Raw genomic sequence first — 15,481 nt, forward strand, 5'->3', positions numbered from 1 at the left:
ATTTCACACGTGTTCACATACAAGACGGTTCTCTCTCGGGAGATGGAAAGTTGTTCTTCTCCTGGAGAGTGCTGCCTCGTAGCTATGTGATGGGCCAGATTGCCATGACTGCTGTTGTGCCCGTGTAGTTAACATCATTTCAGAGGATGAGGCCTTTTTTTGAGTCTCCAGGTGGGAATCTTTGAGCTTTTCAGTTCGATTTCAAATCCTGGACTCACGGTGCTTCGTACACCTTCCACCCCCAATCTGATGACAGTGGTGGGAAAAACTGTCGCGTAGCCAACGATGCAAATTATTGGCCACAAGCTAGCTTAAAAAGATGTAAGAATTAGATGTTAAGTCGTGGTCGCGGCTCTCAGTATGAGCTTTAAACAGCATGGGGAAGCTGAGAGGTGGTGCTGTGCTTTGCTTTATTTTTTAAAGCACAGATGTTAGACTGAGTAGAGTTACACAAACATGTATGTTCTTAGAACTTTCACATCTAATGCATCGTGTATTTACAAAATTATTATGAACAGCATGAGGTGGCTTCACCGCCTTACTTTGGTGTATTACAGACCAAGGGTAATGTATTTGTCAAATACTGTAAAACTGACTGTAATTCTGGCCTCTGGCTCTAATGCGAGTACTGTTTGGGCAACAACACATAAAGCAAAATCTAGACTTCCTGCTGCAAAACAGTCTAAAGGTAAAAACTATATCCTAAATCTTTGCTGTTTCCCATCCAGTTGTCCAGATTTGACCTTGTAGTAAAGGGCCTGTTCTGGCTCGTGGGACGCATGTTGGACAGCCTGGGTTTAAATGAACTAAATAATGTGCTGGATGCTGTTTAGCTTAATGTGGGTTACTGACCAAATGTTGAAGCTTACATATGTGCAGAATATTTTTACATGCACGGACAGTAATGATTCATCTGGAATGATTGTTATCAGAGATATGTTAAACATTCAGTCACTTTGTAAAAAATCAACTGTAGAACTCATAACTGTGTTTAATAGTTAAAATAAGAGCTTTTTCACTTGCGCAATATTATGAGAACTCAAAGGATGGGGACTAAACAGCTGTGTAGCCTTAAGAAAACCACTTCTCTGTGATATTAATCTGGTTCAGTTTGCCAGTGAGCTTGAAGACTGGACACTAGAGCAATGGAAAAGATCATGCAGTCATTTGTATTATTGTAGTCTTTACCTTACAATATAAAGCTCCTTGAGGTGACTGTTGTGATTTAGCAATCTATAAATTGAATTGAATTAAATTGAACTTTTCCATAGTGGTTTGTACATCAGGGTAAGAAGTGAACCATGAGGTGAACCACCCCTCATGCCTCATGCTCACAGCCTGTGGGGACGGTGTAATTATGCAGGGTCAGCTGGACCACCTGGATATACTGCACAATGGATTCTTTTTTTTCATCCAAGATATCACAGATATATTCCAAGATGACAATGTCAGAATTCATCATCCTCACATTGTTTGGTTCAGAGAGCATGAGACATTGTCACACATGGATTAGCCAGCACAGAGCGCAGACTTTAACCCCACTGAGAATCTTTGGGATGTACATGAGAAGACTTTATGCAGCAAAGCCGGTCCAATGAAATATTAGCATCGGACTTTGAATCCTCATCCTGACCACCGAGCTCACTATTATCAAGCAGAGCAAAATGGTTTAATACAGGAAGAGGCCATTAATGGAGTCTGTAGGTCTTATAGGTTATGAATGTGCTGAATCAAGTTTATCTGTCATTAGATTGTTTATATATGCGTAATATATTCACTGTACTGTACAAGTCTTGTGTGTGGTTGCTGCTGTGATAAGTAAAATAATTTATTTATCTGTTTATTTATTTTTTCAGCCTGCAAGTGTAATGGCCACGCAAGCATGTGCAACCCTAACAATGGCAAGTGCTTCTGTACAACCAAGGGCATCAAAGGAGACAGATGCCACCTGTGAGTTTCACCTTTCATGATGCTCGCCTGTCTCTCTGTCCTCTTTTTCACTCATGCGATGTCTGAAATCTTTACTGTAATATTTTGCAGCCCTAGAATTCAGATTGCTTGTGGGGTACCGTAGACTTTATTTTCTAGTTTTTCTCTGTCCAGCAGGTCCATTACGTGTTACACTGCATCCAGAGAAGCTGACAGCACAAGAGTGGTACTGGTCTATAGAAAACCCTCAAATAGCTCTTTTCAACTTTTCTAGGAGTTTTTTTTCTTCACACGTTTTGAACAAAGGACTCTAACTTGAAGATGGTCCTTTGTGATAGTCCAGGATTATAGCTTAGCACTTTGGGGGTCAAAGCTGGTAACTGGTCAATCACAGCCATCAAGGCTTCTGCAATCTGTGTACCGTGAAAACAGCATTCAGTGACGAGTAAAAATGTGAATCCCTTTCAATGATTTAGTCAACTTCTCCAAAAATTAACAGCATACATGTATTTGTCAGTTGTTGAGCTAACCTAAGAATGAGCCTGTAAAACCATCAGCAGATTGGGAAGTGGGTTTCCAATAATCAACAACCTTCATGTGCAAGATTGCTGAACCACATGAACTTCAGTGGGTTTTTTTCCTCCCCCGAAATGTTATTTTCCAGACCTGTAAAGCCACATGTTGAGATTTCAAAATGAAAAACTCTAACCATGGCACAGCGCAGCAGCAGCTGTTCATTAGCGCTTGCAGCTATATTTTTAGTACTTGTCTTAACCCTGGACTTCATTATCAGAGGTTTTCCAAAATCCATTTAAAAAGTTGAGATAAGGTTTCACAAATGATTGGTCATCAGTATGAAAATGAGGCCTTTTTTTCGCCTTATTAAATTTCTTTAAAGATTTCGTAGGCACAAGTTTCCTGTTAATTCCCATCACGCTCACTCGGTCTCCTTTTAATCTTTTTTTTATTCTTTTACACTGTGGTGTTACTTCCTGACTGAAGGTTAACACTTCTCTCCGTCTTCTGCTCTTCCCTCTTTCCTTTCTTTCTGACGTTTCTACCATCCCTGTTCATCTTTCCCTCGCCTCTCTTCAGGTGTGAAGTCGAGAACCGCTACCAAGGCAACCCCCTCAAAGGAACATGCTATTGTAAGTGGAATTACAATTACTAACGTCAGTAAAGGGGTTTGTGTGTGCGTGCGTGTGCGGTGTCACATTAAGAGAGCACTGTGAGGTCTGAATCTCTTCCTTGTTCATGTCAGTGGCAAGACAGCAACATGGCTCCTAAATCAAAGCAGTTTGATGTTTAAAAAATAACATCGAGAGCCAGAGCTGCTCTTTTAAACAAGCCGCAGGTGGAAAGAATTGAAAGTGAGACACAGATGAACTTGCCAAAAAAATGCAGGGGAGCTTATAAAGGACCGTCTTGCTCTTTTTCCACCTGTGATAAGTCATTTTGCAGACAGAGTGCAGTACAGCGGTCCTGTCATTTTTAATCTTATTATCTGATGATAATGGAGGCTAAAGTGATGTCACGTTAGTCTAATCATCAGTACTTTCTAACCCAAACAAGCTATAAATCATGTTGGACTGTATAGTGTTAAATTTTCACACTGATGGAGGAACTAGGTCATCCATTGTGCTGTTTTTAAAAAAATGTATTTATGTTTTTATTACCCTGTATTCTGCTAAGGTGTGAATATGTTTCTAAGGCATTTCTGTTAACAGGAACATTAAGTGTTATCCATATTTACCCTGAATTAACTGGATAAGTAATTGGATAGTTTGTTAAAATCAATCAACTGTAAATTTATTCCTCATCAAATTATTAATCTATAATGGAATTTAACAGCCAGTATGCTCCGTGGTTATTCAAACACAGCTTACTTTTGGTAGCACCTGTTGGTATTTGTGGTTGCAGCAAACGCCCCCGTCATCCAAACACACTGCAACTTTAATAAAGAAGTCAGGCAGTAATTTGTAATTGGGAATTTTCAATCAGCCCGTTAGCCGCGGTGATCTGATTTTCTGCTTTGCACAATATGAGTCTATGTCCCCTCTGTGTTCGGTTACCTTGCTGGGAGCTTAGAGGCGTGCTGCCAGTGACTGCCAGCTCACTGTGGCTGCTCCTTCTTGTCCCATTACTCCCTGTAATATTTCAAAACGACCTGCTGTCAAAAAAATGCCAGCAGGGACTGTTGTTTTGTAGGCGCGTTTGTGGGGAGCAGTAGTGGCAAGCGCTCGGTTCCTGACACAAGCTGCATTTCCTGTTACTACCTAATAGTAAAAATAATCTCATGTCTGCCGGTTACATTTTCTGTACTTAGAAGTTAATTACATTAGTGTTTTTTAATGACAGCATCATGTACTATTATTCAAATATCTATAAAGCTTTTGATCAGTGTTATCATTGCTGTATGGAGAGGAAACAAACAAACAAATAAAACCCTCCAATTTTTCAAGTTTATCCCAGGATCATAAAATCCTGTTATACTGGTAGTTCAAAGCAGCATTGGGTTGGATTACTCTGATCTAACTGGGACTAAATGTGTTACTTTTTATAATTAATAACAGGTAGAATAGCATGAGGTCACTTTAAAGTGAGACCCTGCTGAGACCCAAAAAAACTCTCCTGCAGTGTCTCAGAATGAGGGACCGACTGGGGGGGCGCAGTACGTGATCCAGCTGTTTAAACTGATTTTTGCCTGAAGTTGAACTTTTTGTTTGACTTTGGAAATTATTTGAGGTGGGATTATTTTATGTTTACTTATTTTCGAGATTTGGCCCCATCTAAATCGCTTTTATCCAGATTATTTGAGTGGAACTGTAACTGCAGAATAACCCATGGCGTCTGAATGCATCCGTCTCCCCTGTTTTGAACTTCGGTGTTTTGTTGCGCTATCCTCAAGGTGACCTTCAGCTGTAATTTACCGCTAGCTGGCAGGCTGTCATGTAACCCATCCTCTGTCCTGACCTTCATCACAGAGCACGCTCCAAAATCTTCAGGTCTATCCAAGAAAGTCAATCCAATGTTTGAAACGGAGAAAGAATGGGAGTAATTTCCCGCCCGGAGCCCTGTCTGAAACCATGTTCTTGTGTGACTTTCAAACTAGACTGATTGAGTTCTTCTGCTTCTTTTTGTAATCCCCACCACATTCCTCTCACGCTGGCGGCTCAACGGCTTCAAACAGACACGCTACTCATCGACTACCAGTTCACCTTCAGCCTGTCGCAGGAAGACGACCGCTACTACACGGCCATCAACTTTGTGGCCACACCTGAGGAGGTACGTGTCTAACAGTGAGCACCCCACCGCCACAGCAGCTGTCACTTCTGTGAGGATTAGAACGTTTATAGTCGTTGTCGAACAAATAGGCTCACTTCTTTGTCATTTTAGGGATTACTTAGATGGTAGTTCAGTAGTTTACATGCACACTGATTGTACTGGACAGGCAGGAAGCGTGGTGATGGACATGAGCGTGACACCAAAACTAACTTAAAAATAAAATAAGATCAGTATTTAATAATCACTCAACAAACTGAGTCGACTGGTTTATTAGGTTCCCTGCAGGAAAGTTTCCTCGCTGATAAGCTCGTCATCAGAGCGAAGAGTAATGTGGCCACTCATCAGAGAGTCAGTCACGCAGATGTTTTTACGGCAAACAAAAGCTTGTCCGGTCGTGTTTACCTGGCTGCAGCATCTGGGGCCAAAATTGAAACATAAGCATCTGATTAAATGTTCCAGATGGTATTTTTCCCCTGACAAAGCTTCTATTGAAGATTTACAAATGCACAATCAGCTACAGGGGAGGCTCAACTGTTACAGCAAATCACAACATATTTCGAGATATATTTATCAAATCCAGGAAACTTGTAATGAAGTTGAATTTTTAGCTGATTGAGTTGTTCCGCAGTTATTTAGTAATTCAGAAACAAAAAAAATGATCATTTACGAAATATAGAATCGAGCAGAACATTTCAAATTCAAGACAAAGTGGTGATAACATCTGTGATGCATATGTGTAACAATAAATAGTGAAGACATCTGGATTTCTCAGCGTCCAGCTTCAGCCGGCTTCGATGAAGCTGTTGAAATGTTAATTGTTGCCTTTTTTTCCTTAATAAATAATTGATTCATGAACGCTGGCTTTCAGTTAGTGAGTAAACATCAATTACATCTCAGCTTACATCTGTTTGACATTATTTGAGCTTCACTTACAGTGAATGTGATACATGCGGTGTTCAGCTGCGGTGCTTATTCAAACATTTGATTTGTTAATTCGGCCTCCCATTAGCTCTGCAAATTTGCTCTGGTCTGCAATACAGTAACTGCTTGTGCAGCTACAAAGTGATACCGGAGGAGTGAACAAAGTCGCTGCTCTGCAGTTACAGTAAAACGTAAGGGCTTTTCTGGTCTGTGTGTTACGAGCAGTTTGTTTTTCGTTTACTCTGGTGGTTGCAGTAAAAAACGGACTCGCCCATCTTTATTGAATTGTGGTTCGACTGCTATGGGGCACGTGGGGAAAATGACACCAGTAAACTGATGATGATGATGACTTGTCCGTGTTTCTGTCCTCAGCCAAACCGAGATCTAGACATGTTCATAAATGCCTCCAAGAACTTCAATCTGAATGTAACCTGGGCCACCAGCTTCACCGGTAAGTCTCAAGAAAGCCCCTTATTAGTGTTGCTCAACCAATTAGTCAATGAGAAAATGATTGGCCAGTGATTTAAATATGTAAGCAAGTGTTTAAATTAAGGTTTAAAATGATAAATATTACTGCTTTTCTCAGACAAAGAAAGTGTGAAGATGGCTGGGTTTATATTCATGTAATAACAAGTTAATAACAAGGTTTTTTTTTTTTTGTCACCATGTTCACAGCTGTTTAAAAAGGATATGAAAAGTCACTTGTCTTTCCATTGTAGTAATTTCTGGACCAGGAGATTTACAAATGTGAAGTAATGCAGATATTTCACATTTGTTGTGTCAATAAAATTCCACCAGACACTGGAGCAGAAATGAGAAATTCTCCTTTTCTTTTTGTCCTGTTTTCTTTTTTCTTTTTTCAAAATAATTTCCTCCACCATCTATAACTTTTGTATGATTTGACATGTTTGTCCTGTATTCCTGCCTCTTCCTGTTCTCCTTTCTTCTCCTCTTTTCTTTATCTCCCTGTTATTTCTCCCTCCATCTCTGTCCCTTGTTTGTGTCACCCAGCGGGCACCCAGGCCGGAGAGGAGATCCCCATCGTCTCTCGGAGCAACATTAAAGAGTTCAAAGAAAGCTTTTCCAATGAGAACTTTGATTTCCGAAACAGCCCCAACATTACTTTCTTCGTCTACGTCAGTAACTTCACGTGGCCCATCAAGATCCAAGTAAGCAACTCGTACACTAAACGATAACTGGTCCGTTTTTGTTACCATACATATTTGTAAAGCAGGCAGGTAAAGACAGGGTGACTACAGATTAATGCAATACTAAAATTCTGTTCAATTTATAACTCTATATTTATGATAAAGCTCCACTGTGAGCAATACATTTACATAAAAACTGACATGTATTGATGACTCAAATGCCTAAGAAGCGTGATTGATTGTCAGTTTATGGAGTGCTCTTATCTGGGCACATTTACTTCTGCCAGACAGAGTAAGTCATTCATGTGACATCTAAGAATCAGCGTTCATTCACTGGTTTGATGAAAGTGAAAAGAATGTTAGATGTGACTCTTAAAGCCTTAAAATGAGAAGCTTGGTGTATGACAAAGTGTGGGAAGTAGAATTAATGGGGATGGCCGGAAACCTTAAATGTGACAGATAGAGAAGGTTGCTTTGTCTCTGTGTCACATAAATGAAAAAGGAGACGTCATCATCCGTATTGCACTTAAATACACCACGAGTTTACCAAATGTAGCTTTAAGTTAAGCAGCAGTTCATACTACTCAGGGGATTTAAAAAATCCAGGCTTATATGGCTCTTTGGAAGTAGTGAAAAAGTTGTTAAGATGAGGTCAGAAGTTAATGTATCCCATCGCTTCTGTCCAAAGCAAACCGAACAACTTACAAAAACACAACTGTGAGATAACTCTGTGAAGGTTCTCAGTCATCCAGGTCATCAGCCAAGGTTTCAGGTGAAACCACTGTGAAACCTAGCCCCACCCTATCATGTGATTTACTGAGGTCAAAAGGCCCAGGATGTGAGTGGGCGTTAAGGCGTCTGGGAAGGGATCTCAAAACTGGATTATAGATGGCAGACGGGGTTCACCTGAAACCTTGGCTGGTTGTGATCCATACCTGTTTTCACACCTTGGCTCATGTGATTAGATAGAGCAGCGGTCCCCAACCTTTTTTGCGCCACGGACCGGTTTAATGTCAGGTAATATTTTCATGGACCGGCCTTTAAGGTGTCGCGGATAAATACAACAAAATAAGACAAAAACTGTGGTATTTTGTAAATATAATAATAAAAGAGAATTCACTGTGTAATTGTGTAACTTTATTAGCAGCGTCCTCCTGAAATGCGCCAACAACATTGAGAGTAACATCCTCCTCTCTGCCCCTTAATGCTCTTTAACCAAGTTAACCGAGTTAACGATAAAACCCCAGAAAACCATAAATTTCACACCCGAGCCTTAATCTCTCTTGGCCCTGTGCTAAACGACTCACGGACCGGTACTGGTCCATGACCCGGGGGTTGGGGACCGCTGACGTAGAGGATCAATACAGGGCGTCCATGACCCTGTTGGGGACACTCCCATAGGGCTTAAATCCAGGGCTCTCCACCAGTTGCTCTTAGAACTGAAGAAGCTTCTCGGATGAGAGGTGAAACGTCTTTAAGATACTTAAATAAGTCCAGAGGCTTTTCTTTCCAAGCTCCTTAGACAACTCTGAGATAAGCAGTATCCGCAATGCTAAAATAACATACAAACATGACACTTTAAAAGACAAAGACACCTTTATAGAGTTGTAATTTATTATGTGTTAGCTGTGAGTGTGTTGTAGTGGTTACTGACGGGTTTTTTTGCCGTGCCTTTTTTAACTTTTACAACAATTATGTATGTCAACTTGAAATTTCCTCTGTCACCAGGACAGAGGAAATTTTGCTGACTTTGTTCCAGGCCTCTGAATTTCTCAGGTGTAAACCTTTCTTAGTTATTAAAATTAAACCAGCTTGGTGTGACTGTACAGACAAAACAGCAATGGTATTTAATTTTTGCACTTGTTTTTGTTATTGTGCAGCATGTAATGGAGCTGCATTGTTTTTTCAGAAAGTAAGCCTTTTCTTTTCACCTGAAATGAGTTCTTATTGGCTTTATTGCTGACATAGTTAGCAAAATGGTAATCAATACAACACTTTACGTCTCAGTACTCAGCAGCAGTGTTCAGATAACACTGTAAGACAGACTCGGCCCTGATTAAAACCCAGCTGTACTCAGTTGCCTTACGCTTAACGACTGCGTTGAGTTTGAAATGCCTCATACAGCTCTGTATCGACATCCTTACACGTGTAGTTGTCACTAATGTAGGAAGTGGCTTGTTTTCTCTGTAGATTTGTAGAGTTCTAATAAAGCGTTTCAGGAAATTACATCTGAAAATGCGCCGTGTGCACATGGGTGTTTGTGCAGGGTGGTATAAACTCCTGCATCAATACAACCTGTTGGTGTAATAAATGAATGTTCTGCCAGGACTGCGCGCTGCTGGAGGGGGAGAGGCACTCTGGGCCTGGCTTTCTGTGCCTCTCCAAACAGTTCTGGGAATGATTTTCACTGGTTGCCCCCCTTGCAAGCTTCTTCCCCCACCTCTCGCCCTCCTCCTGTAAAAGAAAAATCCTGCCTCCATGTACCATATCCTGCCTTGTGAGGGCTTTTAGTTCTTTCAGCTTTAGAACACCCAAACTGCTGCCAACCAGCCTCAGGAGGTGCAGCTCCACAGCAGAGCAGAGAGCTTAGCTGACTTAGCAACCCCCACACCCCACTCGGCCTCTCTAGGTCCACCTCACCTTCTGCCTTCCTGGGTGGGATCATGTAGAAGATCACCCCTATTTTGAAACTAAAACACAGGTCTGTTGCTGTGTTTTTTGGGTTTCTTGCCCCCTACTTTGCACTCATGGAGTTTTATCTTCGTCAGCGAGGTAACAATTTCTGTTTTTTTTCCTTTTTCTTTTTTTTTTTTTAACCATTTCTTCTGACTAATAGTTCTTGATTTTTCCTTTGCCTTTTCTCGCTCTCCTCGCATTCAGCAGTCTGCTGCAGTGTGGCACTTGGATACGTGAGCGCGCTTGTGTGTGGAACCGTAGGCGGCGGGTCCTCCGGTGTTGGCAGGCAGAGATCGGCATGCTGGAAAATGGTTCATAAACAGCAACTTAGAAAGAGCAAGGGCAAAGTGGAATGTTAAGTTGAAACACATGCTGCATTCAGAGTGTGCAAACCTAAGCTCTCTCTCTGAGCTATACAGGGCTCTCTGTCTTTCTCTTGCTCCCTCTCTTCACACGCCACCTCAAGGTTGCTTCTGTTTGCTTTCACAGGGTTGGAAGTTGCGCTCGAACAGCAGGCGCATCTTTTCGAAGGGAATTTGTTTTTGCTCGTTTTACTTTCGCTTCACTTTGTCCGAACACACGGTTGAGCTCAAGCTTTTTGGAATTATTACACATTTCTTTACATCAGATCAAAAACTTCTAAAGAGCACTGAATTGGATTACAGGACACACCCCGTTGTAATTACTCTCACTTACCAAATGAGATCTTTCCCAGTGGTCGGTGTGAATTCCGTGATGACTTCATCAACCGTCGAGCTGCTCGGATCATCAAAGCAGAATCAATTGCAGGGAGATTAGTAAGCCCGGAGTTCTCACACACCTCTTTTCTCCCTTTTTTCCTGATGAAGAATAGATCAGATTTTAATGATGTTTGTAATGAAACACAAATCCCAGACTAATTACATTAAAGAGCTGTGATCTCCTGTTCCGTGCCTTAGTGAACATGTCATGATATGGTAGAGATTACAACGGCCTGCAATTTAATACCCCGCCGTGGAGTAGCAGCATCTGTAGCTATCAGCTGACTGCTGCTCTGCATATCTGTACGGACCCGTGTTGTGTTTATCTGGGCCATGCCTCGCTGCCTGGTGGGTGTGTCTTGATAGCGATCGCAGAGAGGTTGGAAAACAGAAGCAAGAGTGATACAACATAAAATTGTTACTGTATAAAAACTAAAGGAAAATGAAAACTTAAAAAGATACCATGCACATTAATATAGTGGTTATATATGAAAGTATTCTACCTTTAAAAAAAAAAAATCAACATTTTTAACACTTTTAATTTAATCAGCAATAAAGTGCCTTGTAATCTGAGATGCACTAAGATAACAGTACTTTCCTTAGAAATACCACTTACAGAAATTCATAACTGTGTCACCTTGCAGTAATTGCATAACTCATTTCTAGTTTGTAAAGCAGGTAATTTAGTCTTAATTTAGATTTAAAGACTAATTGTTAGATTCTTTCTTCCTTTTTAAGTTCCTCCTGGCGTGATCGGAGGTGTGGCTCTGTGTTTCTCTTTAAAATATGCCCAAGTTTCTGAACATATTCCTGTTCAGCTCAGAAGCTTTACTTCTTTTTAAAATCTGTCATTTTGGCAGTATGCTGGAGATCATCGTGCCAAGTGTTCATGTGACTTGGAGTCATCTTTTAGGCTTTTTACTTTTTTAGCTTTCCCTTTTTTTAAAATCACATTGTTGCTGCCTCGACTTTCCATTTTGGTGTCTGTTTATCAGTTTAGTCATTCTAAATGATCGTGCTTGTTCATAAAATGGCAGTACTCCTTTGTTTTGGTTCAGGAACATTTTAAAACATTTGACACTGAAGTAAGTTTGCACAGATTTTACTTACAGATTTTGTTGTTTACTGTACATTTGAAAATCAGCCAACTACTCATCATTTCCCAGCTAATCTAACTTGCTAAATACAGTAAAGTAAAACTGTTTACTGACCTTTGAGGCTTCGCTTTGACTGCGCTGTTTTGAGAAAAATGTAAATTTTTCTGCAGTGTATGGCTGCAGTGACAGAGCTGCCATGCTGAGGTTTAGCAGGTATAGTGTTGTTTTGTTGATGATGGTTTTTTTGTGGTGTTGTTTTTGCCCTTGTATCAGGATTAAATCAGTCTGAGTTTGATGGGAGTATTATTACATCTCTAAGTATTTGGTCACACTTGATTGTTCCTCAGAAGATGTCAGATTCATTAGTTGGTTAAGTCATTTCACACCAAAACATGGAAAGAGAGAAAACTCTCTGGTACTGCTACAGCAAAAGTCCAGAGTTCACCAACATCATCATACATCATTTTTCAAAGTATACACCAGGGTTGTCAAACATAAGGCCCTGGGGCCAGAATCAGCCCAGCAAAGACTCCAATGTGGCCCACTTTGACCCCCATCTTTGGAAAATTTGACAGCACCTATTGCCATTCATACTACACCAAATTAAGTAATAGATGAACAACAATTAAAACACAGTGAAAAAACAGGAACTTTCTTATCTCCTGTCAATTTCTATGTCTTTGAGTCCACCGAGTGTAACAAACAAGAAAAACAGGAGTTTTTGGTGAATTAATGTAAATTACTCTCCTGTGTTTGTAATTCCTACCATAAACTTTTCTGCAATTTTCTACATTTAATATTTCTGTTGATAGATTTCTTTTTATTTACTACAGCTGTTTGACGAGCTGAATGACCAGTTATATGTCACGATCAACAGCTGGTTTGTCTTCAGATGTAGTTCACACGGCAGCACGATAAGCATGTAAGCTGCAAGTCCAAAGTTCTACACAGTCCAGCACATTTAAAATGACTTTTCCCTCAGACCCCTTCCTTTATAGCAGAACCTGTTGAGCAGGCATCCCTCGCAATGATAACGACACTTTCCTTCAAAACTCCAATATACTTCAAGCAGCTGTCAGAATCCATTAAGGCAGAATATTTCCAATCCTAATGCCCGGCGGCAGGCTGACAGGCCCTGCTGTGAGATCCTTTACAACCCCTAAAGAGTCACCCTCTGCTGGGCACATAACTAGAGCGTCGCCCAGGCCGCCTGCTGCCACCTTCAGCCTGCCTGTCACTGACAGAGAACCGCACATTGCTGACACTTGAGATTAGCCGCTACAATAACTGTTATCGCACATCTTCCCAGTGCCACAGCCTCCTCGCACTGTTCAGAATCGAGTCGAAGCACTAATGGCATGGGGTGATGTCACTGCTTTTTCTTGCGCTGGACAAGTTAGTGTTGTCCTTGATGGGGTGGGGGGAGAGAATTATGAATCTCTAATCAACGAAAAAGAAAAAAAAGTAGATGGCTTTGTTAGGCCGCTGTCATAAGGCATGCTGGGTTTCAGTGCCCCGACCGACGGGGCTTCTTTGATAATTCTATGTTTTGCTCTTTAAAGAATTCCTGCAATTAGCAGGTTCATAAGCTCTCCGGTGCGTTTTTTCTCTCAGGCTTTCATTTTTACCCCCTCTTTACATTCATGAAGACGAGGAAGTAAAATATTTCCTCCAAACATTTTTCTCTTAATTGCAAATAACCTAATTGGCTTCTTTAAAAATGGAATAATTTCCTGAAATGTCTCTGCGGGGTTTTTATTGAAGATGCATGGATGAATTTTAAAACTTGCCAAGTTTGACAATGCTGCATTACACTTAGTAAGAATAGCTGGAAGTCATCAGCCTGTATAGAATTTTGTAGGTTGAATAGTTGTACCCCGAATCAAACATTACCACCCACATGCCAATCGCATGTACGGTCCTAGAGATATGAAGGAAAAGGGTGATAACGAGGGGGAACTTTAGCTCATAACCTCGTCAGGAAGGTTGTAGGATGCTAAGTGCAGGAGTACAGGGTGTTTCTGTAGTGTCCCAAGTTAATAGATATGTGACAAGACCCACTTTGAGTGAGGGTTTTTTTTTTTTTTTTTTTTTTGGTCAGTCCTGAGTCAACCTACCGTACTTTGGGGGAGTGCGTTTCAGATCATTCTGAGTCAGCTTGTATAACTTTCCTGGGTAGGTTTTGTGAAACCCAAACAGGACTTGGAGTGGTTATGTTTCGGATAAAGAAGCTGGTAGGGGGTCGGGTATGTTGACTGATAATGGTTTGAAATGAAGGGGGACTGATAATGCACAGGAGAAAGAAGACATTTGTTGTAGAAAGCGTACATTACTTGTTGAAGGCTCACAGTCAGTGGCCTATTTGTACCTGGATAAACATCAAATCACTGATTTTAAAGCATTAGTGGCACATTTTGTCCATTATAGTTCTCTGTGGTTAATTGCTAAACTACTCCAGTGTTGGTCGCCTATCCCGATCTGTGCTGATGTCATCGTTTTAAAACTTTTCCCTGAGTATACCGGTACCCTGAACTTAGCTTCAGTGTTCAACAGTCTGGAGCAAAATGATTACACTGAGGAATCTGTGCTCAACAGTAATCAACAGCAACACATTAGCAATCCAGATGGCGCTGACTCCACAAGTAAATTAGACCCCAGGCCGATCCCACAGCACCCCACACCCCTGTCACCTCACTGTAAAGCCCGGTGCCTTTGGCCTGGTTGAGGTCTGGTGTAAAGACACTGTAGATATTTTTGCAATCTGACCTGTCCGATTTTTTCCCCACCTATTGCATATTCATAGACTAATCTGAGTATGACAGGTGTTTTTTGTTTTTTTTAATATTTGTTTTTTTACCCCCCGAGGAATGCACCAGCTTTTCATACAAATTATAAGCAGTGAGGAGTTTTGGTTCAAGTTCCCACATAACAGAAACATGGCAGCAGCTACATTACCTCTGGTTTGCCAGATAGAGGCAGTGTTGTGTTGTTGTAGGAACAGGTGGATGTGAGGCATTTTGTTTGGTGGGGGGTTGTAGGCGTAAGAAGAGGAGGGGGCATTGGGGAGTTGGTACCTCACTGCCAATGTTACCCCTGGCAACCTTGATTAAGACAGGATTTTGTTAGCACAATTGCTCTTGTGATGATTACATAGTGAATATTTCTGCCCACATGTGCAGGAATGCTTTTTTTTTGTGCAGGCTGTGGGCAGCTGAGAGGTCCGGCGGCTGGGTCGTTGTCTCTGACAGGCGTGTAGTCGGGAGCACAGATAAGACAACAGACTTGCAACCTCCCAGCAGTCGGGGATAGCTGTGTATGGGTAGCTTCAGCGAAGGAGAAATGTCACTGATTAAATGTTTTAGACACACTATAAAGTGTTGATGATATACATGGTTCACAGTATGCAATGCAAACATGCATAGTGAGAGCTGCTCTCCTCAGATCTGCAAGGTCAGCTCTGGTCTAAAGCTTGATTTTTTTTTTTTTTTGAATGTATAACGCTGACCTGCTTCAAAATGTCCCTATTAAAGCAGATTTCTGACTCACTCCTGTGCCCTCTGTTTCCTTTCTTAACAGATTGCCTTCTCCCAGCACAGTAACTTCATGGATCTGGTGCAGTTCTTTGTCACATTCTTCAGGTAAGCGGCCCTCCCCTCTCAACTCGCCCGCTCCTCCACCAGAGATA

General features: G+C 41.2%; 1 protein-coding gene and 1 long non-coding RNA gene across 5 annotated transcripts in view; one reads left to right on the forward strand and one right to left on the reverse strand.

Annotated features, from left to right (window-relative positions):
- atrn (attractin) overlaps window positions 1-15,481 on the forward strand; it is a 130,910-nt gene that overhangs the window by 47,198 nt on the left and 68,231 nt on the right. For all 4 annotated transcript variants that reach the window (XM_005453367.4, XM_005453369.4, XM_005453372.4 and 1 more), the window contains exons 20-25: window positions 1,857-1,950; window positions 3,025-3,077; window positions 5,120-5,214; window positions 6,508-6,586; window positions 7,147-7,304; window positions 15,373-15,434. In XM_005453367.4, the coding sequence (XP_005453424.1) occupies window positions 1,857-1,950; window positions 3,025-3,077; window positions 5,120-5,214; window positions 6,508-6,586; window positions 7,147-7,304; window positions 15,373-15,434 (541 nt within the window). The remainder of the gene's footprint in view (window positions 1-1,856; window positions 1,951-3,024; window positions 3,078-5,119; window positions 5,215-6,507; window positions 6,587-7,146; window positions 7,305-15,372; window positions 15,435-15,481) is intronic.
- LOC109195968 (uncharacterized) lies at window positions 8,876-12,122 on the reverse strand. Its single transcript, XR_002057399.2, has 2 exons — window positions 10,656-12,122; window positions 8,876-10,260 (listed from the first exon to the last, which is right to left on the reverse strand). It is a non-coding gene; the product is annotated as an uncharacterized LOC109195968 (long non-coding RNA).

Source organism: Oreochromis niloticus, linkage group LG19 (genome assembly GCF_001858045.2).
Source record: "Oreochromis niloticus isolate F11D_XX linkage group LG19, O_niloticus_UMD_NMBU, whole genome shotgun sequence".
NCBI classification, from domain to species: Eukaryota; Metazoa; Chordata; class Actinopteri; order Cichliformes; family Cichlidae; genus Oreochromis; species Oreochromis niloticus.